Raw genomic sequence first — 27,900 nt, 5'->3', positions numbered from 1 at the left:
GCGCATCTCACTCCCTTCTCCCACGCTGCAAGCGTTGAACTATGATGCTTCGGAAGTGAGCGTTTTTGATTCCTTAGGGCTGGCTGTCCTGCTCCTGAAGTGTGAAGCTGTGGAAACTGTCACGTGGAGCTGAGGGGGAGGGGACAGATCAACTCATATGAGCTGACCACCAAATGTCCAGCCTGCCAGACATGTTCTCCCTTTGCTAAAGTGAGGCAAAGTTAGGTCAGGGGATTCACACCCGCACCCCGGCCTTTCCCTACAACGGCATGCAGAGAGCTACAGCTAAGTGCCGCCCATAGGGTTCCCGCCGCTGCCCATGTGCACTTTGTGGGACCTCCACACTCACAGAGGTGAGGGGTCAGGGTAGGAGGAAGCCAGATTTAGCTCCACAAGCGGGTTGCTTTGTCTCGTCTCCTTTACCCGCTAAAACCCATGGGCTTGCTTTGGTGGGATGGGATGGAATCCGGCCCATAGCAAATCGCCCACTCGCCAGTGTATTTATCCAGCCAGGTTTGGCTGGCGCCCACTCTTGCAATTTGCTCCGTTTCTCTTTGATTTCATCTCCACTCTGAGGTAATTCTAGGCTCCTGCCATGAATGGAACCCTCGCTCTGTAGTGCCTTGGAAACATCAATGTCCTATTTAAGAATCAAATCGCGTGAGGCAAAGGCCCAGAAAGTCCAAGACGTCATTCCGTCTCGGCCCTTTCACGTCTATTTCGCCTCCCGCGCGCGCGCGTCACCACGCTCTTTGATTTTATGCTGACCAGCTGTGCAGGGGGGAACTTTTAAAAAGTAAATTAAAAAAATGAACCCAGCCTGCGTTCAGCAAACCCTCCCTGAGAGAGAATTGCCAACTCTACGCAAAAGCAGCAAGCCGCCAATGAAAAAGCCCGGGTGCAGAGGTAGAGCCCTAATCAGTGAGGGTGAAGGAAGGGCTTACCCAGGTAGGGAGCAACTTCAATTCCCATGGCAACGGAGCAGTGCTCTGCCATTATCTTACTCTGCAGTAATTCTTGTAGGATCAACTGCTTCCTCCCCCCCCCCCCCCCACCTGTTCCCATCACCCTTTCAGGCTGTAGCAGTAGGCAGGAGGTTCTTAAAATATCCCAGTAAAGCCAAAGCCTGCAGGACTCCTCCAAGCACAGCATCCATTGGACCAGCCTCTCCTCTCTGTTCCACCAGGGCAGCCATCTTGATGGAGGTGGGCTTCCCCTCGTTCACAGGAGAATGCAGCATGCCCAGGGTGTTTGCCTGTGAAATGAGTCGCCGGTCCCCTGCTCACCTATATGCCCAGGGCCTTCCTGGAGAGGCGGTGTATAGGAGGGGAGGCAGCCCTCTCTGAAGCTTGCTTTCCCTTCCCCCTCAACGGCAGCCCCTCTCCAGGGTGCTGGCTCCTTGGAGTTGGAGCTAGCTAGATTCCTCTGGATTAATCTCCTCCCACCTAACCTGCCAGGGGAAACGTGTGGACGTCTGTACGCGCAGGGCTGGACCGAGCCATTCCGGCGCCTTGGGCAGACAATTTAATTGCGTCCCAGGTTGGGGGAGGGCGCAGCATGGCCCCGCCCCCGTCCGGCGCGTGGGGGAGGGCGCGTGGAGCTAGCAGCGGCAGGATGCATGTGCCGGGTCCAGAGCAGCCCGGTTATCGCTGCTGGCGCACAGCCCAGGGCCGCCCGGGGCAGGCCAAGCCTGGCCGTGCAGGGTCCCGTGGCCACAGGGGGAAGGGCGCTGCTGGCTGGTGCTGCGGGGGTTAATGCGGCCCCCACCCCGGGGCGGCCGCTGCACAGTAGCTGCTGGGAGCTGCTGCAGCCCACGATCCGGGAGCCCGGCGTGTGGCGCCTGATGGCAGCTATAAGGGGCACTGTGCACCCCTTACAGCTGCCATCAGGCTCCCCCCATAGGTTGGCATCCCAGGCAGCTGCCCGACTAGCCCATGCCTTAATCCGGCCCTGTGTACGCGGTCAGTCCTGACTGCAGCTGGGTCCCTGCCACAGTGCTGAACAAAACTGAGACAGAAGCAACATGAGACCCTTTGTCGTTTTCCTAGAATTCTATTTCCATAGAAAGACACAGAACGTTTTTTACCATGCAAACCGTATTGTCGGAAATAAAAATGTTCCACGTTGGATAATCCCCTCCTGCCCACCAATTTCCACCCAGGAGGAAAAGACGACCCTGTCATTAAGGTGCTGGAATGGGACTCTGGAAAACTTTTGGGATTCAGTTCTCAACTCTGCCACTGACCTCGTGTGTGACTTGGGACAAGTCATTTCATCTCTTTGTGCCTCGATTCCCCAACTGCAAAAGGAGGCTCACAACACTTCCTTTCCCCACTAGGGATCCAGCTCATTGAGATGTTCAGCTCTTGAGGACAGAGGCTGTCTGTTTGTATGTGTCTGTGCAGTGCCAAACAGACCAGTAGCCTCAGTTTAGCCGGGGCATTTGGGTCTACCACCATATACACAAACAAGATTGGGGCTGTAAACAAATGGCTAATTCAGGCCCCTCTCCCATTTTTTAAAACCAGCTTACAATTTTTTAAAAGAGTCATTAGCTTTATTTAGGAAATAAATAAGCAGCATGAAAATATGGACGGCTGATGTAAAAACTCCAATGAAAAGTTACAAAGGATATTGCAAAGAGTAATTTTTTCACACACTACTTCACAGTGGTCATATGGACAAATACCTTTTCTGCTCATAAAAGAACATTTTTAACATGCTTGCATAATATTAAACCTAGACCAGAGAACAAGAGCACCCATCTCCTTTGAGAGTTTAGACAGTTATTTGTCTGTAGTTCTGGAAATCTGATATGTCATTACAACTAATTACTGAAAAGGGCACTGCCAAGATATAAACACAGGGATTAGAAAAAATCCAGCCCTACGTCAGCAAAAACACTTTAGCTTATTAACAGTAAAGGGACTTGTCAGCATTTCTGCTGCATGTCTAGCTCTGGTTTGCATTTCACTCAGCTTGCACAATAAAGGCAGACTAACAATTTCACCTGTTCCTCACAAATCAGACACAGCATTAGGGTATTTGGGCAGCCAGGACTGCATGGGAAAATATTCTGGCATGCAAAAAGTTTTTTTCGATTAAAATGAATAAAACAGTTTAATGAGACCGTTTCACTCTTCTGGGCCCTGATTCTGGAAGCTAATCTAATTCAGGATGCGGGGCTGTATTATCAACTCTGTGCCCAAACTCACCTGTTAGGATGATGACAGCATCTCTTTAAATATTTAGTTTTGCATCTGAATGATCTGATGCCCATTTTCTGTAAGGAGTGAACTTTAATTTCCATTTCTATAAAAAGAAATGGCTCAGATTTTCCTCACAATACTACCGCAAGTTATTTTAATTACAACTCACAACCATTTTTTCTGCCACCCTTCTGTTTTGTTCCTAAGCACTACCAAAAATTCAGCACTTATAAGCAATATTTTAAAGTCCATATTTTAAAATAATTCTGTCAGGCAGACTCAGTCCTTTTAAATTCCATGTAAAACAATGCTGGCCAGTTTATTGTGAATGAAACAAGCTATTCCACAATGGCTCCAGAATGTCTTTAAGCTTATACCTAGGGCCCTACCAAATTCACGGACCATTTTGGTCAATTTCACAATCCTAGGATTTTAAAAATAGTAAATTTCATTATTTCAGGATATTTCAATCTGAAATTTCACAATGTTATAATTGTAGTGATCCTGACCCAAAAAGAAGTGTGTGTGTGTTTGGAGGGGGGGAGATTCTTGTGAACTATGGATGTGATACTGGTACTTTTCAGCACTACTGCTGGAGGAAATGTTGCCTTAAGAGCTGGGCAGCTGGAGAGCAGCAGCCGCTGGTCAAGAGCCCAGCTCTGAAGGCAGAGCCGCCACTAGCAACAGAGCAAGATGGCATATTATGATATTGCCACCCTTATGCTCTGGCCACCCAGCTCTGAAGGAAGCACAGAAGTAAGGGTGGCAATTCTGTAACCACCCTACCCCCCAATAACCTTGTAACCCCTCTGCACTTCCCTTTTGGGTCAGGATTCTCAAATTGAGAAATGCTGGTCACCCCCGTGAAATCTGTACAGTACAGAGTAAAAGCACACAAAAGACCAGATTTCAAGGTCCATTACATATTTTTCATGGCTGTGTATTTGGTAGGCCCCCACTTATACGTCACATTGAAGCACTTTAATCTACTAAATACAGATTTCTCTGTGGAACTCATTCACTAGTTTATCTGATAAACAACTGGCAACTTCCATGCACTCCAAGTGCGGAGATGCTACTTACCATGTGCAACTTGTCACAAAGAAGTGGAGGTTGCAAAGAGTCACCATGAAAATACTCCCTGGAGTTTTTTAAAGGCTATCGTCTGATGTGCTTTGGCACTTTACTTTCTTTAGTCCAGTCAAAGACCTATTGTCCTCGTAATAAACATTCATAATGCTCGTCAATGTTAAGGGCTGTTACGACCCAACATGTAAGAGTGCATTTCATATCACTGTAGGGCTCAAAGGACCTTCGAGGAGTCATCTAATTCCCCACCCCCCTCGGCTAAGGCAGGACTAAGTGTTGCTAGAGCACTCTGACTGAAGTCTGTCAACATGGTCTTAACTATTTCCAAGAACAGAAATTCTAGTAACCTGTTCCAGTGGTTAACTATCCTTCACTTCACTTCACTTCACTTCACTTCACTTCACTTCACTTCACTTCACTTCACTTCACTGGTATTGTAAATAATGCAGTGTTTAATAAGGCTTATTACATTGCTCTTTAGGATCCCTTTAGTAGAGACGTGACTTGCAGAGTTCAGAGTCAGCAGTAGAAAAGATCATTAGTTTAACTATAGTCCCGAATCCTTCTCATGCAAAATTGTTCACTAGGAAGTAACGGTAAATGCTAGTTTCCAGCGTCTCAAGCAATAGGGTTTTGATAGGCTTCTCTTTCTCCCTTGTGGCCCAATGCCCATCATTCTTTAAAGATTTCAAATTCAATGGCAGATCTTTGGAACTGCCCTGGAGTATTCCAATATTTTCCTTCACATTTCTCCTAAATCCCTGCCCATTAAATTTCCCATGAAAAAAAGGTTACATGATGTCAGAAAGATTTTCCCAACACTTCTGACGTATGCAATAAAAGTTAATTTCCAGAGCCGAGCGGACATGGGAAGCAGCCTCTGTCTCAAGCAGACTCCTTCGCTGTGGCACCAAGAGGATCTCTTGCAGTGTCTGGGCTTTTAAACAATTTGTCTGGGGCAGGAGTTTCCACTGCAATCTGGAGAGAGCATCAATCCAAAAACAAGTCACTGCCCTGCAACCTACTGGAGAATCGCAGTCTCTCTCTTTCTCATTTCATACGGGATTGTCTTTTCTGTTTTCCCTGACCAACTGCTACTCTGTTCTTCCTTCCTGGGTGTTTTGTTCCATTCTCCTCAGCGTCCATTATTCAATTTTCTCTTAACAGGGCACTAACAGTCGCTGGGAGACGCTCTCGGAGCCCATAGCAGGATTGATTCAAATGGTTAAAGGGTTCAAAATCCCTCTCAGTGGCCCACTGAGGCTGCTCAGCCGACAGGACCCTGTAAACACTTAAGCACATGAGTAACTTTACTCACGAGTACTCCCATAGATTTCAAAGGGGACACTCGTGCAAAGTTATTCACAAGTCCAAAGTGCTTAGATACTATAGTGAGCGGTGCTATAGAAAATCTTAAGACAGGGGTGGGGGGAACCTTTCTTGGGTTGGGGGCAGTTGAAAAATCAGTCAGAGGCCAGGGGTTGTGGGGAGGTGGCGGGGGGGGGGTGTCAGTGTGGGCTCCCCGATGCTGGGGGAGGCCCTAAGACTTGGGGGCAGATCCAGGCAACCCAGGGGGTGCATCCAGCCTCTGGGCCATAGGTTCCCCACCCCTGCCTTAAGATAAACAGGCTGCAATGCTAGCATGGTTCTGGCTGGGTGTTCAGGCACTTATGGAACAAAAGCAAAAAGAGCCGCACTGATCCCACCCAGCATGGCCCGTAAGAAGGGAAAGCAGGTGCTGATGAGGCGACGAGGTTGAGGGAGCACGGATGGAGAACAAATGGTCTAGAGACAAAGGGGGTGTCTGTAGCTTTCTCTCTGGGATAGAGGGTTGTATTTCACTACTATATACATATTATATAACAGTTCCCAGCCTTTCCAGCGTTGCAGGTTTTTTATTCATTTCTTAGCTTTATTTAAAAAAATAAATGCCACACACTTTTCTCGTGAACGTTTCCACCGCGGCGTCTTTACAACTGCTGTGACCCAGAGGAAGTTCCCACGATCAAAGCACATTTAAAAAAAAAAAAAAACAAACCAAAGAAAAAAGACAAAATAAATAAATATTGCACAATAAACTCACGTGCTTTGGAGTTTTAGAAAGAGCTCAGGCACTTAAAAAAAAACCCACCGACACAACCTATCTGTGACTTGAGCTCATGGATGTAGGGTTCTTGATGCAAGTAGGACTGCGTTGAGGCTCACGATGGGAACTCCCTCTTCTCACCTACTAGAGTCAAGCTCTTCCCTTTAGTAAGAGCAATGAATGAATGCATCGTAATGAATCAAGAGACACAATACAATCTGGCTGAATCCAACAATCACATGGCTAATGTGAAAGAATATTTATGCAGTGTATATAAAATCCACCCCAATCATATCATCCAGCGTAAAGAATTCAAGTTATGAATGTTCAGCCACAACCCACTCCTTTCAACGTTACACACCCATTCATGCATCTGTGTGTGTGACTGATCGGAAAATCTGAATCCCAATGCAGAAAGAATTTAGATCTTTGGAGAGCATACAGCACGCTCATTTCTCTCCATAGGGGTGGAGTTAAGGCTAAGCCTTCACCGCTTCCTTTCCAGAAATCTGTCAACCACAGGAGCACTGGGAAGGAGCAGGGACTATGCTCCACTGGGAATCTGGCCAGCCCTTTGGACATGTGTGTGTGTGGGAGGAAGGGAAAGGCCTAAACCGGCAGAAAGAGGTTTGCTCCTTCTACCAACCCCCCACATGCACCTGCACTAGGACTGACGAGAATCTGTCCCTCAGTTTGGAACTCAAGAGTATCAACTGGGTTTTTTTTAAAACACTATTTTGGAAATTTGCAACAACATAGGTCTGGGCACTTGTACTGATGCCAGGAGGCGACGTGCTTAATTAACACTCTATGGAGAAAGTAAACACAATAGGTAGATATGCAGCAAGTGTAGATGACTTTATCTGCAAGGATCCGACTTGCTAGATTTTGAGTAGGCATGAAAATACACGCAAGGATTCAAGTTGACGGCTCCCCCTAGGCAGACTTTGAAGGGGTTACATGGGTGTATTGGCAAGTACCCTTATCCCAGGGTTTATGAATTTGTTTCTATAATACACTTAAGGAAAAGTGTGTCTTCTTTGACATAGGCATATTTGGGTGACTGTAATTTGCACAAAGGGAGGAACATGGGACAGCCACTTGCAACGTTCATGTCGCTCGCTGGCCTTTGAAATGAAGCAGAAGTCAGATCTGGACGAAAAGCATCGATTACATGCTCTCTGTTGTTTTGGTCAAGCATCATAAATGTGACCTGAAAGATAATCGAGGGAAGAAAGGCACAATCATGATTTTTTTGCATTTCGAAACTAACAAAAATCCAAGACACAAAAGCATTCGGGCTCAGTGCATTTTGACAAGTGCAAGTGTGCTGCAAAACACAGCTGGATGCTCTATCGAAAACTAAACACAAACTAAAACGAAAGTTTCCCAGCTGGCAAGGTCAACTACTGAGAACAAAGGAGATTATAAGGGTTCCCAGATCAAGTGTTTAAAACTTCGCCACTTGTAAAATAAAATGAAGTCAAAAATTCTGTCTAGATGGAGAATTACATAGGGCAATGTTTTCCCTCTCCCCCTCTGTCCTGACAATTTAAACAATAACCCATGAGTTGTGTTAAGACTGTTAAATTAACTCTATTATTGTCATTTGGCTTTGAATTAGACAGCTCAACTTACTGTTTATGAACATGCAGGAAGGATGAACAAAATAAATATCAGTCTAGAATTTCCCCGGCTCATTATAACTTTTATTAACTTACTGTCATTTGGTTTGTCTTATAAAATATAAAACCACCTTTTAAAAGTGATATGGATTAGGAACTTTGAGTCTCTTTGGCTGGTTGGTTAGCACAATAACTATTTATAGAATAGGCTTACAAACTATTGCCTCAAGACAATCGATGTTAAAACAGGGATCAGAACCTCATTAAACTTTTTCTCTCTTTCCTTTAATTTATTGTTGCTTATCATCAAGCTACGTGTGCAACTGGGGAAAATAAGACACAGAGTAGATAGCCCAAGGAAGTCTATGGCACAGATGGAATCAGAATGCAAATCTTCTGAAGCCAACGCTATGCTTTAACCACTAGGCCATACTTCCTTTCTAAATTCTGTACTCTCTCAGTATTTGGAGATATAGTAATAACAACAGGCTTTGGCTTAATCCCAGACAAAGTGTTCGCTCTAATAAACCCAGAGTTTCAAGATATATTTGAGATTCTGGGTTCTTGCATGTGTTACAGAGCAGAGACGTGAAATCTCAAGAGGAGCAATTCCCTCTGTGTACCATCCCAGCCTATGGAAAGCTGAATTCTGCCCCTGGATTGGAGCATGGCTTCTTGTGATCAGAGAGGGGGATGGAGCAATGCTTCAGCTCCACTGGGCCCAATGGAAAAACTATGTTTGACATTTGTGGGAACAGGATTGGGCTTACAGCATGGGATCAGGAGGGAAGGCTGCTTTACCCATAAGCGCATAAGAACACCCAACCTGGGTCAGACCAAAGGTCCATCTATCCCACTATCCTGTCTTCTGACAATGGAAGTGCCAGGTGCCCCAGAGGGAATGAACAGAAACAGGTACTCAAGTGACCCATCCCCTGTCACCCACTCCCAGCTTCTGACAAACAGAGACTAGGGATACCATTCCTACCCATCCTGGCTAATAGCCCTTGATGGATCTATCCTCCATGAATTTATCTAGCTCCTTTTTGAACCCTGATAAAGTCTTGGAATTCGCAACATCCTCTGGCAAGGAGTTCCACAAGTTAACTATGTGATGAAATATTCCCTTTTGCTTGTTTTAAACCTGCTACCTATTAATGTCATTAGGTGACCCCTACTTCTTATGTTATGGAAAGGAGTAAATAAATCTTCTCTATTCATGTTTTTCACACCAGTCTTGATTTTATAGACCTCTATCATATCCCCTCTTAGTCATCTCTTTTCCAAGCTGAAAAGTTCCAGTCTCCTCATACGGCAGCTGTTCCATACGCTCATTATCTTTGTTGCCCTTTTCTGAACTTTGGTTCAGGAAAATCGCTGTGATACCCCAAAGCGGGAAAACAGGCACAGAAGAAACCCTCTCAGCATGATGAAGAAGAGAAGTCTGTTCTTTTTACCTTGTGTTTGAAAGGCCACGGTAGCAGAGCATCATACTCCCCTTTCATGACAACAAAGAAGAGAGAGACATGTGTTCCTTTCCCTGTTCCATCGCCATTCAAATAAATCCTCAGGCAGACTTTGTAGCCATATTTTGCAGTGTAGAAAGCTGAAAAGTAGAACTTGGGATGAGTCATTCCAGAGTCTACCAACCGTCCCTGAGAAACATCCGTGGCTCTCACATATGCAAAGGGGTTAAAATGCAACAGGTGCTTTGAGAAGAGGACACTGGGCATTGTGGATTAGAGAGGCCATCTTGTAGATTTCGAGCTGCAAACACTAAGGGTACGTCTACACTGGCAGCTTCTTGCGCGTCTACACTGGCAGCTTCTTGCACAAGAACTGTTTTGTGGAAGAGTTCTTGCGCAAAAAGTCTTCCACAAGAGCGCATCTACACTGGCATGTGCTTTTGCCCAAGAGTGTCTATGGCAGTGTGGACGCTCTCTTGCGCAAGAAAGCTCTGATGGCCATTTTAGCCATAGGGGTTTCTTGCACAAGAAATTCATGTTGCCTGTCTACACTGCCCTCTTGCGCAAGAGCTCTTGCGCAAGAGGGCTTATTCCTCGTGGGCTTATTCCTCTTCCGGAAGAAGCCCTGTTTTCCGATGCTGTACTGTAAATTCAGTTGCACAAGAACGTGCGTTCAGTGTAGACACCCGGCAAGTTTTTGCGCAAGAAGAGCTGTTCTTGCGCAAGAAGCGTAGATGTAGCCTAAAGGTCTGTCGGCGGAAGCCCTTTTAATGACTCAGACATTGGTGAAACTAATCTGTAATTACCCACAAGAGCATGTTTTATCTTCATTTCCCAGGGAGCAGGACTGCAGGAGCCACTCACGGAGTGACACCAAATGACTTCAGTTGGGATGAAACAACCCAGATCCAGCAGATATCACTGTAACGAGCAGCAGTTAGAGGGCAAATACACTGAAATGAAAGCCGGGCCCGACAAACTGCAGCAACAGGAGTTGTGAGCGATACCAAGCTGAGTGGAATATGTTTCATATCCACTTCGAAGTTACTTTATCTGGGGACATCAGATCCCGTTTCACTGTGCATATTATTTTTGCCCTTTTATTTCTGAACTAAATACTTCTAGGCCAAGTTTTTCAGCTGGGCTCGAGTGTGGCTTCCCTTTTTACAGGTCCAAATGCGGCCCACAAAATTCCATCCACCTTTCTTTTGCCAGCACAAATACCAGCATTTGTATCATTAAGTAATTGACTTGTGGCTGTAATTCTAGCTGTTTCCTCCCCACTGCTCTTATTGGGGCCTGGGATGTAAGAACAAATTTTTTGCTCTTAAAAGAAAATCCCATTTCTGTAGATGCACTGCTCCGACGACGAGAAAAAAAATGGGGGTGCAGAAGCAGTTGTATGCACACTAAGGAAGGTCAGCGTAAGGCCTTTTAAAGTTCAGCTATTGTCAGACCAGTGACATCAGGCTGGGGTAGCCTCTGAAGAGTGACTGGATACTCCCTTCCCCCCAACACATACACCCAGTCATCCATGATGCGCAGGGATGGCCTTACCATCAGGTGAACTGAGGTGGTCACCTCAGGTGCCAGACTGTGGGGGGGCGTCACTAGGACCCCGAGTGTAGAAAATTGTGTCTGCGGCTGATGCAGCGAGGGGTTATGGGGGAGTCATTTGAGCTCCCTGCCTCAGGTGCCAAAATTTTGTGGGCCGGCCCTGATGATGCACATCTGCTTGAGTCAGGCACTTGGCACTGTATTTTGGCCTTTGGGCTCCCTTCCTTTGTAGGGTTGCCAGGTGTCCGGTTTTCACCTGGACAGTTCGGTATTTTGGCCTTCTGTCCGGTAAAAAAAACCCAGAAAATACTGGACATGTAAAATGTCCGGTACTTTCTGTTTTCCTCGGACGGAAGGCTTGCGGCATCTGCAAGGGCGGGGGAAGTGAGGAGCGTGGTAATTTAAAGGCACAGAGGCCTTTTTTTTTTCTCAAAAAGATGGCCAGTGGCATCTGAGAGGGTGGGGGGGGAGCGAGAAGCGCAGTAATTTAAAGGCACAGCAACTCCCCCCCCCCTTTTCTTTTTTTTGCTCAGCCAATTTTTCCCTGCCTGTTCGGGATTTTTTGTGAAGGTATCTGGCAACCCTATTCCTTGGCAATCCCGTGGTAGAGGGTCAAACTATAACTACAGAGTGGAAGCTGTTTTGTAACACAGACAGAACTCCTGTGTTCTTTCATTAATAGCATCTTAGTTCTGGGCCAGCGATGGGCAACCGAGGCTAGTGAGTGGGCCACAGGAGTGGCCCTCCTTCCTCTCAAGAGGGCCGCAAGATTGTCGGAACCAAGGCAGTCTCCCAGGATAGGGCAATTTTGCGACCTGCGCTGGCGTAGCTAGAATTTGTGGGGGGTGCTGACTGAACCGTAGCAGGGCTGGGATTGGCTGCAGAGGAAGCACCCAACTCTCACAGCCAACGTTGGGTGCTATCAGTCCGCACCGCGCTTCATGTGCCCTGGCTGGAAGGGCAATGTTACTTTAGTAACACCGGTAGGAAAAAAACCGACACAGACAGAAAGCAGTGGAATCTGGCAAGCCTGCGGGTGGCTAATGTCAAACAAAATATCTTGCGGACCACACAGAGAATCCTGAGGAGCTGCATATGGCCCACTACTGTTCCGGGCAATATTTTAAAGAATTCCTAATCAAAAGAGCACACAGAAGTATCACTCTCGAGACATCAGCAGGCTTTTCAAGAGCTGAATTTTACTAGTGTGCGTAGACTTGATGTGTTTTACCTGGAGAATATAAACTAATTACTCTTCCAGTCACTGAGTCATGGTACTTTCTGCTCACATCTGTAATTTTCCATAAAAAGACTCCATCATACGACGCTTGTTCGAAAGACTGGAGGCGCGTATGGAGTTTGCTCAAGCCTGCATCTTTCTGCGTCAGACATCGGTGCAGCTCTGTAATCTGAAAAAAAAAAAAATCCTGTTCAAACCCACTTTGTTATCCCTACAGGGCCTTCTGCGGAGGCAGCTCAACAATGCAAGGGTGGTCGCCTGTGCTCTCTCAGTATCGGTGGGGGTTTTTTAAACGCGAGGTACTAATCGTTAGAGAGCAAAAACACCTTGAGCAGTAATATTTTAAATGCACAGTATTGGTTTCAGAGGCTCATCCTGTATATTTGATCCCAGGCACCTTGCTCCCTTATGACCTGAATCCAAGATGTTCTAAGCACCCATAATTCCTCAGACCTTTTAGGGTCCTAAACATGGGTTTAGAGGTCTGCTTTAGAGACCCAGGTATGAAAACCTGTTCAAAGCTATACAAGGAATTTTGCAGATGGGATTAGAACGCAAGAGTTTGTGGCTCCCATTGCTGTGTTTAGACCCACTCACCATGATTTTGTGCCTATCTACTAACTACACCAATTGTATATGAACACAGAGCCATAATCAGCATTTACCTTCACTTCTAGGCTTTGTATTATATCTTGATCAAGTCCACTCTGCCTCCGAAAGGCCGCGATCTCTAGCTTAGAGGTCTCCACCTCCTTGTTGAGCACGGCCACGATATTCTCAAACACGTGCAACTTGTTCTCCAGCTCCGTGATCACTTTCTCCCGCACAAACTGTTGCAGAATTGACTCTTCCTCGCAAACGGATGTGCCAGGAATACAGTCCACTTCCAGATCGCCACTGACTTCCAGGGCCCCTTGGATCTGGAGATCAGACACTCTTCTTTCCAAGCCCTTCACTTTAGCTTCTGCTGTGGCTAAGTGGGGGATCATGCCATTTGTAGCTCCACCACGAGGACACAAACCGGCCTTCAGTTGCTTTATATGCTGCAGCAGCATCAGTAAGTGGGTCCCCATTGCAGTCTTCTCATGTTCTTTTGTCTTCTCTTTGCTGCCCTGTTGGGAGAAGACACTGTCATGGCAACTAAGTAACTGGCTTACGGCAAATCCTCATTTAGCCTTAATTCAGGCAAAACTTCCGTCAACATCAGGGGAGATAAACTGATGTAAGGGCCTTCAAGAGACGGGCCTGGCATCACAGCACCAGACTGCAAGGGAAACAGGGATAAAGAAAGCAACAGGCTGCCTAGTTCCTGTGCAGTTTTGTACAGATGCTACATTAACAAGGAAACTGATGTTCAAAGTCCCTCCACTTAACAAGCTGCCATGCAAATATACAACTAGATTCTCAGGTGGATCAATATTTAACACACTCGCTGCACCTGAAATATGTAGCAGGGATCTAGGGGCACGGCAGTAAGAGCACACTAAACCCAAAGCAGGTTTTAAAGCCAGCTAATGCCGTGGGAGACGCAGTTACCTTGCCGAGACTGAGACGCAACTGAACATCACACCACCTAGCGCTGTAGAATTATAATAGTTACAGACCCCCCCCCTCCTCATCCCTTTTAATGTGAGTGGAACGGACACTGCAGGGGGAAAAAGTGTCCCCAGCTGAATGTCACCCTATGAATTGCAAAAGCCAGTTCCATGCTCTTCCCTTCTCTTTTGCAAGAGGAGGTTAAATTTGACCCCTTAACCTATCCCTCCCAAACAAACCAAAAACCAGCCCCATCAAATGAAACCACCCTTGGTTTAGTTCAGGGTTTCTCAAAGCGTGCCACGGCTCCACTTTGGGAAAGCCCCTCGTGGGCCTGCATCACTTTGTTTACCTAAAGGATCCAGAGCCCCGGAGCCGGGCGGCTCTCATTGGTTGGAAATGGCAAACCAGAGCCAATGGGAGCCATGAGGCTCCACCGCTACGGACCCTTGAGGTAAGCAAAGCAGCGTGGGCCCGCTAGCGGCTTTCCCAAAGTGGGCCCACGGCATGCTTTGAGAAACGCTGGTTAAGGGCCTAGGCTGGCTCATGGCAACAGCTGGACCGTAGAGACTGGTCGTTACTGGAGGCTTTCCAGAATAGGAGCAGACAGCGTTTTACTCACCCTAAACGAACAGCCAATCTCAGAAAACCGACAACCGTCTTTGGTGTTCGATGGCGTCGAATGGTTCTGATAAAAACAACAGCCACTGATTAGGTTTAATTATTTGCTACAATCCACTAGGCCTATTCCTCACTGCCAGCCCAGCCTCACGCTGTGTAGCAAACCCAAAGGCAATTCATTTAGATACTGAAGGATGAATCACCAACTCGTTACTGAAGAATAAATGATTCCGTCATGCACTGCCATGGGTGAGGCCTGGTTTCCATCTCCAGCCACCAGTGTCCTGAAATTTGAGCAGGTGGGACTGACAGCACAGCCACGGTCAAACCTAGCCCATGCTGGCAGTAATTATATTCTGCCGGGGATGCTTGTAACAATGGCCCACCCTGCAAGTTCTGTAATGCGCCTCCCTACGCAAGGTTGGTTTTCCGTATCACTCTGAAGGGCCACTTTCTGCAGCACTCAAACCTGGGAAATCCTCAAACACATGCAGCGAGAGGGATGAGGATGGATTGTCCCCCAGGCTGACTTGCATGTGTAACCCACACACCTAGGCTATGTCTACACTGCCCCTCCTTGCGCAAAAAATATGCAAATGAGGTGAAGCGTGGAATATCCCTCTTGCGCAAGAGCCGTTTTTCCTGAAAAAAAGAGGAAGAACGGCTTTTGCACAAGAGGGGGGAGGGGTTTGCGCACAAAGGAGCCATGCAGACTGCTCCTTTTTGCGCAAAAGCCTCTTGCGCAAAAATAGAGCCTCATTAATTATGCAAATGAGGTGCGGCAATATTCCACGCTTCGCCTCATTTGCATATTTTTTGTGCAAGAGGGGGCAGTGTAGACATACCCCTAGTATGGTTCACTGTCCCATGCAGTGGCACTTAGACCAGTTACAGCGAAAGATAAGAACAAGGGAGCTCTACAGCAGAAGCTGCAAATCAGCTGGCTTTGCAGCTTACACTATAGAGGCTCCTTCACTAAGCTCCAGAGGTTGCAGGTTCAAATCCACCAGCTGATGATTACCCATACAACCAAGTACCTTGAGTAGGTACATGCTAAAAACACAACAATGATAAATATCCTTAATAGAAGCACAAAGATGCCCACCTAAGTCTCAGTATAACAAAGACCCCAAAATAACCACAATCCTTAGCAGGTTACGATGCCCTTATCACCTCTTCCCACCAATATAAAAGATGCTCACTACAAAGAATAAAACCCCATGTCCAGTAACTCCAAATCCTTCACTCTGCTCTTCCCTGAGGAGGAGTGTGCCTTCTAACATGCTGGTGACCCCTCCTCTATCACACCAAGGGGTCTGAGATTAGAATCCCTTCCTCTCTCTCTGTACCCCAAGGCACATGTCTTTCCAAGAAATCAGTTAGTGTTATCTGCGTTGGAACAGCCCTTGCATTGCTCACCAGGTTTCCCCTGAGCATTTGAAAATGTAGTAAACAAACTAAACAACCAACAACCAAGATTTTAGGAGAAATTCCAAATAAGGGAGTAGGAAAAAGAGTACAACTGGGATGTGAATGCTACTGTTGCTACATGAAGATGCTGTGAAGTTGCCGAGATCAGCAAGATGAAGAGCTGGTACTTCAAGGAACACACCAAAAAACAACACATTGCCTTTCACACTGTACCTTTTCCTTGGATGGTCCCTCTGGCTGGGTCTGTTTTTGGTCCTTCGATGAGTTGCCTTCACATGTATGCTTCTGCCATTAAAGCAAGAGGACATGGTGAGTACAGTGCTAAAATCATGACAGTTCTTTCCCCAGGTCTCTTTGAAACACAATCTCTTTGTGTATATATGAAATATTATCCCCACTGCACAGAAAAGTAAACTCCAGGGAAGCGACTTGCTGAGGAGCTTCTGATCAACTGAATCTGGTCTGAGCTAGCAAATGAGAGTTGCACATTCAAGCCCTGTTTCTGGAACAGATTTATGGGGGGGGGGGGCCCACAAGTAAGTCACTCAACCCACAGAGCCACATTCAGAAATGGTATGTCAGCAGAAATGTAGACCTCCTTGCACACACCTTCAAAGCATCAGGGAGTCTCAGGAAGTCATTGAATCACAGAAGAGTAGGGTTAGAAAAAAACACAGGAGGTCATCTAGTCCAACCCGCTGCTCAAAGCAGCTCCAATCCCCAACAAAATCATCCCAGCCAGGGTTGTGTCAAGCCGGGACGTGAAAACCGTCAGGGGGTGGAGATTCCACCCCCTCGGTAAGCAACCCATTCCAGTGCTCCACTCCCCTAGGGAAAGAGTTTTTCCCTAATATCCAACCAAGATCTCTCCCCTTGGAACCTGAGACCACTGCCAAAGAGCGGAGGGAAAAGTATAAGTTCAAGTAGTATTGTCCCATTTCCCTTTCACGTGGTTTGAACAGATTGAGTAGGTCTTACGCAAACTAAAGACCTGCTCCGAAGATCGGGAAAGCTCACTGGCCTAGAGAACATGTCTTCGTCACAGAGTTAAGTTGGTCTTATCTGGGTGTTGTGTCAAAGCTGCCCTCCCATCCAGAGCTGCCTGGGGGGGAGGCAAGTGGGGCAATTTGCCCCAGCCCCAATGAAAATGTCTGAAGTCTGAGGTCTGAAGCAGGGAGTGCCAGGAAGGGGCCCCCAGAAATTGCTTTGCCCCAGGTCTCCTGGATCCTCTGGGCGGCCCTGCTCCCATCCACACACAAAAACCTCTGGACTGAGCTTAGTGGTACAGGCTGAACCTCTCCAGTCCAGCATTCTCTCGTCCGGCAACATCAATGGTCCAGCATGATTGTAATTAGCTGGATGTCCACTTCTCACGGGTGTGGCTAAGTTTCCCGCAGTCCAATAAAGTTTGTTTACAGCCACCAGTCCTGGCTCCTGTTCTGTGCTGCTGTTTAGCTCGAATTGACCTCGAAATGTCGTCTAAGAGCCCAGCAAGCAGTGGAAGGGTTGGTAACGCTGCTAGACAATATCGACCTTCTGTGGCTCGGCAAATTCTCTGGTTTGGCACCGGTCAGGTCCCAAGGGTGCTGGACTAGAGAGGTTCAACCTGAACAGTCAACCTGAACTGACGGGTAACATGCCCACCCACTTTGCAATGAGGACATAGGCTGAACCACTGTGAGTCCTCCAGTGCTTGCCCACAGTTCTCCCAGGCTGCCCAGAAAGACAGAAAAGCTCTTCCACAGTTCACAGGAAAAGGATCAAAGAGTAGCTCCTCTTACTACAACACAAAGACGCATGGGCTATCGTCCCCCCACCCCCGTGATAATGTGTTTCTCTCTTTTCTTGTTATGTTCTAATGGCCTTCATCTCGGCAATAAAGCTGTTTGCTATGTGGGGAACTTTTCTGAACAAAACTACTTTCTAAAAGAGAACCAGCAGGGAGGATACCCAGCGCTAATTCCATATTATGGGAGAAAGATTCGCAAAACATTTCTGTGTAGCTCTGTAGAGTCCTCAAGCTTTTCTTTACAGGGAATAACGTTCAGAAACTGGGGACTAAGGAATTAATATTAGTTGCTGCTGTCCACTGTATGATACACTGCAGACCTAGAGATTTCCCGAGCTAAACTGCTAAACCAATTATTCTCCTTCCTAGCATAGTAGGTATTTTCAGTCAGGGAGCTCCAGATGTGATACCTGTTAAGTGAAAGTACAGGGTGTGATGTTTCACACGAGGGGCGCAGAACTTTCAGAAATGACTTACAGATGCTTCACAGTCTTCCCGGAAAACTCAATGCACAAGTCTCGCTGAGTTCAAGCCCTAATAATCGTCTTTATATGCAGCGACACACAGGGGAACCATGGACTAAACTCTCTATGCATCGAATTCATATAAGATGGGTTTACGTGCAGGGCTGTTTCAGATATCATTTGTTAACACACTGAAGGCAGGAGTCCAAATCTTCTGACATGATGTGCTAATGCAGAATGCATTAGTACTAACATGAAACTCTAGGACTCTCCTGGCTTTAAAGAGCTGGGGAACATAATCCCCTGCCACTTGTTCATGCCATGACTATAGTTTGTGTATTTTAACATAGCGACTCTCAGGCTTTCATTTCAAACGATTCAGAATTTCATCTTCATAAAAGCTTTTGCTCGCCAGTCCGTTTCCTTTAGCAATCTGGAAAATTCGTATAGTACTGCAGTTCCAGCAACTCCCAAAGTATCTTCTCTGCAAAGTGTCCTACCCTTTCAGCTCCCCCAAAACACTTCCAGGGCATGTCTACGCTGCAATACTATTCCGAAATAGTATCAAAATACTGTCAAGCTGGAGGACTTCTTTGACTCCTGTAACACTCACTGTACGAAGAATAAGGGAAGTCGGAGGAAGAATGCTCTATTTCGAAATCTGTGCTGTGCAGATGTTCTCAATTATTAAATAAGCTATTTCGAAATAAGATACGCAATTGACACAACTGAGATACGCAATTGAGTTAAGCCCTGAAGTATAGACGCCCCCCCCAAAGAGCTTCCCCCTTCCCTCGGCACTTTCTGAACGCCCTGCATCTCAGATGTCATTGATAATGTGCTTTTGGTTTATTCTTTACCCTACTTTGTTCATGCAACTTTGTCCTTTTCCTGTTTCTGTTTTTTTGATATGGTGGAACCTCAAATCAAATGAATATAAGATTGAGGCATAAAAAAATCTCATTCACACAAGTCTTGAAACATGCTTAATCAGGATTCAAAGAATTATACAAAGGAGAAAATATATCCAATAGGCTACCAGGATTTTTTAATTTTCACCTACAGGATTCTGGATAACTGAAGTTTGGGCAAATAAGCAGAGCTAGCATCCCACATAGCCTCTAATTTAGCTAATCAGCACATACAATCAGTGCCATTACAATTTTAGAAGTACTAAACATTGGGTTTTCAAAAAGCAAAATCCGCGTGGTTCACCACGCGATGCAACAAACATGATTTCCTTTAGGAAAGACCAGCCAGACCACAAATACTATATTGTTCCAGTTACAGACAGACCCTAGAGTGGGAACAGGAAGGGATTCACTACTATAGATCTGTTCTGTCCAGTCTTCACGCCTCACATTCAGGACAATGTCTGAGGTTTCAAGGACAGGTTAGAAATCACCCATCATGCATTAGGACATTTACACATTGTTGTGCGCAGGGGTGCACAAATCTCTCCTTAACTCTTCCCTCCACACATAGGAAGCAGCTCACAACCTCAAGTGGGGGGGGGGGGGGGCTCGGAAGCAGCAGAGAAGCAGAGCCCTCCGCTCTCTCCCCCCCCCTTTTAATCTTTTAAACCGGGATTCACTGAGTGTTGAGCTGGTTTTGGATGCCTGGTGGGCTGCTCTGGAGACAGAGATACCCCATTCACAGAATAAGCAAAGCAGAGGTCCTGTCTGGACAAGTCTCTGTACCCACAGCTGCCTATGTATCAGCGCCTGTGAAGGACCACCCCATCAAGCTGAGAAAGCATTCGAGTTCCCATGACTCATTCATATGAAATTAACGGGTAGCAGGTTTAAAACTAATAAAAGAAAGTTCTTCTTCACGCAGCATGTAGTCAACCTGTGGAACTCCTTGCCAGAGGAGGCTGGGACTATAACACAGTTTAAAGAGAAGCTAGATAATTTCATGGAGGTTAGGTCCATAAAAGGCCATTAGCCAGGGGATCCCTGGCCTCTGTTTGTCAGAGGCTGGAGAGGGATGGCAGGAGACAAATCGTTTGATCATTGTCTTCGGTCCACCCTCTCTGGGGCATCTGGTGCTGGCCACTGTTGGCAGACAGGATACTGGGCTAGATGGACCTTTGGTCTGACCCAGTACGGTCGTTCTTGTTTTCTTATGTTCTTATTCCTTAAGCTCCTTGCTCAAACTGACAAAGAAGTTGTCATTTGGGAAGGCAGTTTTGGGGCTAGAGGTTAACGCAGGGGTGAGCAAACGTTTTTGCCTGAGGGCCACACCTGGTATGGAAACTGTATGGCGGGCCACGAATGCTCACGAGTTTAAAAATTCATGTTTAAATAGCAACGCCGCAAGTTTGTTTCAAAATCAACACTATTAAAATGATCCTCGGGAACCAGGCACTGTTAGCAAATTACGGGACATCACATTCCTGGGCTGTTTGTTGATTTTACCCCACAAGTTTGCTTCTGTCTGAACACACATTATATGTCAGTGTACTGCACTAGGTAAAAGTTTGGTAGGTTTCATATTTATTGTTGATTTTTTTATGAGCAGTCATCAGCTGTGTTGAATCACCTGTTTCTCCATTTGGCTGTGGAAATAACCAAACTATATTCAAACTGTTTAGCTTCAAAGTAAAGTAATTAAGTAATTAAGCAATTCCTGGCCCTGGTGGGAGGGTTGGTCGGGTGGAGTGGGATAAATCCCGAGGCCGAAGCGCAGCACTGGAGTTCAAGGGTGGGATTAAAAGGTGTGATGGGCTTAACATGGTCAGTGGGCCCTAGCTCCCCCCTCCCCATAGTTTAAGGGCATTCAACTCACTTCATCTACCTCACCAAGGAGTCAGCAAATGGTAGCAATATTTGCTTGCTACTGATCTGCCTTAGACTAGGCAGAGGAGCTCCTATTTTATATTCCTTGTTGTCAAGTGCAATAAAAAATAGATTCCAGATTCACTGAAATTGTTTTTAGTGGGAAATTCTCCAGGTTATAAAAATAAGATAGATGCAAACAGCTTCCTTCTCATAATTTACATGCTTGCAAAACAGAATCCGGCAACTACTAATACATGGAAATCAACGTTTCAAGGCCAGTGTCCCTACTCAGTTGCCAAGATTTCCTAACCAAAAAAAATAAAAAAAAATTAGATAACAGATTAAACAGGACAAGGGAAATGAAAACAATTCTTCACCATGGGAAAAAGAGCCCAAACAACTTCCGAAGGCAAACCTGCTGTCTCACACCCTTCTGAAGAGAGGAGCAAGATGCCCATAGCACTTTCAGAAAGGGTAAAGTGGTGAGATGTTTCCACTTTGAGTTGTTTGCTCTTTTTGAAGTACACACTGAATGTAACTCGGGTAAAACGTGTCTGTTTGATAGCCCACCAGGCTGAGGTCATCTATTCTCCCCCCACCCCCACCATGGAACGGCTAAAAAAAGAGCAGCCTTTGTGCAAGCTTCCTACTCACTCATTCCCAGAAAACATGCCTCATTCTGACTATGGAGAGAGCACTTCCATAGAAATGAAAGGGGAGCTGAGTTTCCATAACCTGTTCAGTTCCTGGCAAGACTGCAAAGGCAGCAAGAACTTACTGGCAAATGTGACACGAAGTCTGGTCCATCATTATTCCCCCCCTTGCTGTCCTGCTGGAGCATTCCACACAACAGGTCTCCCACCACCTCTGTCAAAATGGCCGCCCTTCCGGGATGGAATTCCCTGGCCTGAAAAGGATTCTCCTTAAACTACCTGGAGGGTCAACACTTTTCAGTCTTCCACCCCAACCTGGAAGCCGAGTGCTGCCTCAGAAGCATTCCTAGTCTGCAGGCTAGGAGATCACAGAGACCTAAGCTAGAGAACAGAACAGCATTTTGAGAACTTTCAACACAACTCAGAACCAGGACTGCAGCTGTAGCGATGATAGAGAGGTGACATTTCTTACAGAAGCCACTGCTGCTTCTGTTTTCAGAGTTTTATCATGGAGGTTTACAATTAACGAACTGACAAGATCACCGGCTAAGCTCTCTCAGATAATCCTTTTGTATGCAACAGCAAATATCTTCCCATCCCTTTACCTCCACCCAACAATGTTGTTTCCTCCTTCAGCAACATAGTGTATTATACATCCCAGTGGTAGGCAAATGGGCCGTAAGACTGGAGTAACAAGATGGTCTCTTGGGACAGGGTAATTTTCCTAATTGTGCTTTTGTATCTAGGATTTGCAGGATGTGTTGACTGAACTGTAGCAGCGCTTTAAATCATAGAATCATAGAATACTAGGACTGGAAGGGACCTCGAGAGGTCATCGAGTCCAGTCCCCTGCCCTCATGGCAGGACCCAGTACTGTCTAGCCCATCCCATATAGACATTTATCTAACCTACTCTTAAATATCTCCACAGATGGGGATTCCACAACCTCCCTGGGCAATTTATTCCAGTGTTTAACCACCCTGATGGTTAGGAAGTTTTTCCCAAAGTCCAACCTAAACCTCCCTTGTTGCAGTTTAAGCCCATTGCTTCTTGTTCTATCCCCAGAGGCCAAGATGAACAAGTTTTCTCCCTCCTCCTTGTGACACCTTTTTAGATACCTGAAAACCGCTATCCTGTCCCCTCTCAATCTTCTCTTTTCCAAACTAAAAAGCCCAGTTCTTTCAGTCTTCCCTCATAGGTCATGTTCTCTAGACCTTTAATCATGCTTGTTGCTCTTCTCTGGACCTTCTCCATTTTCTCCACATCTTTCTTGAAATGCGGTGCTCAGAACTGGACACAATACTCCAACTGAGGCCTAACCAGCGCAGAGTAGAGCGGAGGAATGACTTCTCGTGTCTTGCTCACAACACACCTGTTAATGCATCCCAGAATCATGTTTGCTTTTTTTGCAACAGCATCACACTGTTGACTCATAGTTAGCTTGTAGTCCACTATGACCCCTAGATCTCTTTCTGCCGTACTCCTTGCAAAAGAGGTGCCCAGCTCTCACAGTCAGTGTTGGGTGCAATCAGCAGGCACCTCACTTCTCGTGCCCTGGCTTTAATCCATGTCACTTCCATAATACCAGTAGGAAAAAACCACGGAAAAAAGTGGAATCGTGGACAACAATAAATACAATTTCTCAGGGGCCACACACAGAACCCTGATGGGACACACTCAGGGGTGGTCCGTGAGCCAAGGCAGACTAGGTGGTTGCCTAGGGCGCCACTGGCCCGGGGCACCCGATGATGACGTTATGGGTGCCTGGGTGCCCGATGATGACGTCATGGCCATTGACAGCCGAGCAGGCAGGGGTGCCAATCACACCTTCCGCCTGGGGCACCAGCTGCCACAGCCCGCCTCGAGCCGCTCCTGGACACGCCCAGTCGTCAGGCAGCAGGTTGCCCAACATGGGTATACCCGCTAGCAAACCGTTCTTAGGCCATTCCCATTATCAAAACGTACCATATTGTGCGCACACAAAAAAGATGGAATCAAAGGCAATGGGATAATTTTTTAGAATGAAAAAGAATGCGAGACATCGTTCTAAAACCCAACTCAGCGGTATGAGATAAGGTTGCCCGAGTGAAAGAAATGCTAAGCATGAAGTGAGAAATGCATTTCAATTAGAGTAATAGCAACCTCCCTAGAGCTGGCCAAGTAATCAAAGAAAACAAGTGAACATTGATCATCGGATCAGGAAAGCTTTTGTCTTGTCTTTTAACGTGGGCTGATGTTAGACAGACACATCTGTTGGGTAGTTTTGCTGCACATCCTCTAATGTGATCTATGCCAGTGTTTCTCAATCTTTTTTTTTTATAAAGTACCCCTTTTTCAATAAAAAAAAAATTAATAAGTACCCCCAATATCTACAGTTTTCAGGCACACAAAAATTTCTCTACCATTGCAACACATTTGTTTAAACAACTTAATTGTAGCTGGGTGGGCGATAAAATTGTGGGGTGTAAAAAGTACAAAAAGAATAAAGCACTGTAAAACTTAACACAAAAATTCAGTTTTCTCCAAATTTCAGTTGTGTTGACGTACCCCCAGACGTCTCTCGAGTACCCTAAGGGTACTTGTACCACTGGTTGAGAAACACTGATCTATGCCATCAAGTGCCAGCAATGCCCCTCTGCCACGAAGACAAGACATTGAGGTGTGCTGGCTGAGGGCATGGCTAGACTACACAGTTGGTATCCCAGAAGAACTGTTCTGCATCCAGGGAATGCTTTTGTTCTTCTGCTTTTTTTGTGGAAGAGCAAACATGCTCTTTTAGAAGTCCCTGTATTCCTTGTTCCACGAGGAATAAGGGGGCTTCCGAAAGAGGGTTTTTTCCTGACATTTGGCCCAGTCTAGACAGGCCAAATGTTGAAAAAGCCTCTTCCAACAAAAGAATCAGAAAAAAAGACAAAAGAAAACCCTAACCCTAAGCCTCTTCCAACAAAAGAATCAGAAAAAGCTAGCAAAATGCGCTCTGAATTTTGCGTAGCTTTTTCCGAAAAACTGGTGTAGTCTAGCCATACCCTGAGAGTGGAGCTAGAATATGGCTAGAAGTGGTGCCCTCCCCGCAAAAGAAATGTGCAGACACATGTTCTTTCTCTCTTTTTTGTAGCATCTCCTAAGGACAGTCAACTACACCTGACTGGTTTTCCAGCAGGTAATTCATGGAACATTACACTGCAATTGAAAAGTTAGCACGGTCAGAAAAATGAAACATTCTCTAGCTACATAACCGTAACAAAGCAAGGAGGAAATATTTAATCAGACAGCTGTGGGAGCCATGGAGTATTCAAGATATAAGTATACAACCCCTGTTTGGTTTAAAGGAAGATAAATCTTCTTACTTGGTATTCATTACTGGATAACCTCCGTTTACATTTCTGGCACGTGGTCATGTTATTAACACATCCATTCTCCAAGTGATCTGCAAGCTTCTTTCTCATTACCATATGTCCACAACCGGTATGGCAAAGGATTAAAGCATATTCACAGAGGCTCTGATGGTCCTGGAAGTTGAAAGTGATAAACAAAGATGTAACCTTGAGCAGATAGAGCTGTGTCTACAAATGGCCTCCATTCTGCTTACGGGAATCTTTCTTTGCTCCACGCCAACTCTCTGAACGGGCAGGTTCGCCAGCCCACTGTCTGACACACAGAACCGGGAGTGTGATCCTCGGCTCGAGCTGATGTACTTCCTCCCTCTCATTGAGACAGCACACTAAAAAGAAAGGTGTAGCACAGGCGGCAGTAGCACAAGCTAGTCACCTCCAGTATAAACCCTGCCCTAGAGCTAGATGAATTCATAGAGGACTGATCCATCAATGGCCACTAGCCAGGATTGGCAGGGATGATGTCTGGAGCCTCTGTTTGCCAGAAGCGAGGAACGGGCAATAGGGGAGGGATTGCGTGATGATTCCCTGTTCTGTTCACTCCCTCTGGGGCATCTGGCACTGGCCACTGTGGGCAGACAAGAGACTGGGATAGATGGACCTTTGGTCTGACCCAGTTTGACCGTTCTTATGTTCTTACATACTCGTCCATGCACTCTGCACTACTATTGTTAATGAACCAGCTCCGTAACAGCTAGCACGAGTGTGCACAGCTCCAAGTGCTGACATAGGCCCTGCCAGGTTCCTGGAGGCTCTGCTTTAGTCTTAATTTAAAACAACACACAAAGTTTAGTGTCAGTTCTCTCCTGAGCTGGCTCTTTTGAGGGTCTTCCTTGTAAAGACCTGCTCTCCCAGTTCCAGCCTAGCTCCTGGCCTTAGAGACTCCTCATGGTTAAACACTGGAATAAATTGTCTAGGGGGGTTGTGGAATCTCCATTGCTGGAGATATTTAAGGGCATAAGAACATAAGAACGGCCGTACCGGGTCAGACCAAAAATCCATCTAGCCCAGTATCCTGTCTGCTGACAGTGGGCAGCACCAGGTGCCCCAGAGAGGGTGGACTGAAGACAATGATCAAGCGATTTGTCTCCTGCCATCCCTCTCCAGCCTCTGACAAACAGAGGCCAAGGACACCATTTTATCCCCTGGCTAATAGCCTTTTATGGACCTAACCTCCATGAAATTATCTAGCTTCTCTTTAAACTCTATTATAGTCCTAGCCTTCACAGCCTCCTCTGGCAAGGAGTTCCACAGGTTGACTACACGCTGTGTGAAGAAGAACGTTCTTTTATTAGTTTTAAACCTGCTACCTACCCATTAATTTCATTTGGTGTCCTCTAGTTCTTCTATTTAGGGAACTAATAAATAACTTTTCTTTATCAGCCCTCTCCACACCACTCATGATTTTATAGACCTCTATCATATCCCCCCTCGGTCTCCTCTTTTCTAAACTGAAAAGTCCCAGTCGCTTTAACCTCTCCTCATATGGGACCCGTTCCAAACCCCTAATCATTTTAGTTGCCCTTTTCTAAACCCTTTCCAAGGCCAAAATATCTAGACAGATTAGACAGACACCTGTCAGGGATGGTCTAGACAGTATTTGGTCCTGCCATGAGGGCAGGGGACTGGACTTGATGACCTCTTGAGGTCCCTTCCAGTTCCAGTGTTCTAGGATTCTATGGACTTTTCTCTTCCCTAGTCAGACTGCTCAGGAGCAATAATGAGCACAGACTATTCTGGCTGGGAAGGGGAGCAAGCAGAATATCTCTACCCCTCGATACAGGGGTTCATATATGGACATTCTGTCACGGTCCCCAGGACACAACTGGGCCCTGGTTCTTAACAGCATTGAAAATAATTCTAAAATCCAGTTAACTTTTCACTCTTTGCATTTCTCTCAGCTCATTCAATGAAAATCAATTCAGTCTATTTGATTGTTGTCTGTAGGGGAATATTTCACTGCGTTAAAAATATAATGGGAATATTTCTACTGGTCTGAAATTCTGTAAATTCTCATTTTACAAATATCTAAATTTGGAGGCCAAATGTGATCAGTCGTGTGTCTCTTTAACATGACCCCGATGTTAATGTCTCACTGTAAAAAATTCAACACTTGTCGCATTGCAGGGAGGAAAAGAGCACAGAGTACCAGATTTAAGGAACAATGTAAACAGTTTGAACTACTGGAACTTTCAGTAACGGTAATGGAAAGCAACAATAATTTACAAGGGGCTTACCCCAAGATCTCCATAAAATCTTATAATGCTGCTCAGCTTCAAAATAATCAATCGTAAATCATCAATAATTTCCAATCAACCTGGCTTCACTGTCTAAATCAAAACCTTTAGGGCCAGCTCCTCCACTGATGTAAATCAGTGTAACGTTATTGATGTCAAAGGAACTACACTGATTTCCACCAGTTGAGAATTTGGTCCTAAATGTTCCATATTTATATAAAATGTTTATTGTCTAGATCAGGAAGTTTCAAAGTTGGGTTGTGGGTCTGCTTGGGTAAGCCACTCGCAGGCCACAAGACGCTTTGTTTATCTAAGCATCCAAAGGCCTGGAGCCTTGCAGCTCCCATTAGCTGTGGTTCACCATTTCCAGCTAAGGGGAGCTACAGGAATTGGGCCTTACACATTATTTTTATGATCCTTCATCCGGTGTTGAAACAGGGATATAACTAGTTTATGACAGTCTCTTTCACTGAGACTCTCACACGGACCATGTCACAAATGATTTTTTTTTTAAATCAAGATGACTGTTCCAGCAGTGAACTCGGAAATGCCAATTTCAATCACATGCCTTGTTTTCAAATCCGCTTTTCTGGGTATTCCTGCTGAGAGAGGTCATGGAACCCTTTGAAATCTCAGAAATGCAGCACTGAACAAAACGGGGTCGAGTTTTCTTTAAAGGAAAACAAATGGAAAATGTGTGCAAAGTTAGCAAAGAAAGGAAA

General features: G+C 45.9%; 1 protein-coding gene across 9 annotated transcripts in view; it reads right to left on the bottom strand.

Moving 5' to 3' along the window:
* Positions 1-2,560: 2,560 nt before the first annotated feature.
* TRAF1 (TNF receptor associated factor 1) overlaps positions 2,561-27,900 on the bottom strand; it is a 78,956-nt gene continuing 53,616 nt past the window's right edge. For 7 of the 9 annotated variants that reach the window (XM_075905482.2, XM_075905484.2, XM_075905483.2 and 4 more), the window contains 7 exons: positions 24,897-25,058; positions 16,074-16,145; positions 14,431-14,496; positions 12,938-13,384; positions 12,264-12,441; positions 9,467-9,615; positions 2,561-7,597 (listed from right to left, as the gene is read on the bottom strand). In XM_075905482.2, coding sequence (XP_075761597.1) covers positions 7,379-7,597; positions 9,467-9,615; positions 12,264-12,441; positions 12,938-13,384; positions 14,431-14,496; positions 16,074-16,145; positions 24,897-25,058 — 1,293 coding nt within the window. In that variant the 3' untranslated portion in view covers positions 2,561-7,378. The remainder of the gene's footprint in view (positions 7,598-9,466; positions 9,616-12,263; positions 12,442-12,937; positions 13,385-14,430; positions 14,497-16,073; positions 16,146-24,896; positions 25,059-27,900) is intronic. The other 2 variants (XM_075905476.2, XM_075905477.2) reach the window with 1 other exon arrangement.

The sequence above is a fragment of the Pelodiscus sinensis genome, chromosome 23 (assembly GCF_052426305.1).
Source record: "Pelodiscus sinensis isolate ZL-2025 chromosome 23, ASM5242630v1, whole genome shotgun sequence".
Lineage (NCBI taxonomy): Eukaryota > Metazoa > Chordata > Testudines > Trionychidae > Pelodiscus > Pelodiscus sinensis.
The sequence above is the reverse complement of the archived record's forward strand: the minus strand, read 5'-3'. Positions and strand labels throughout refer to the sequence as shown.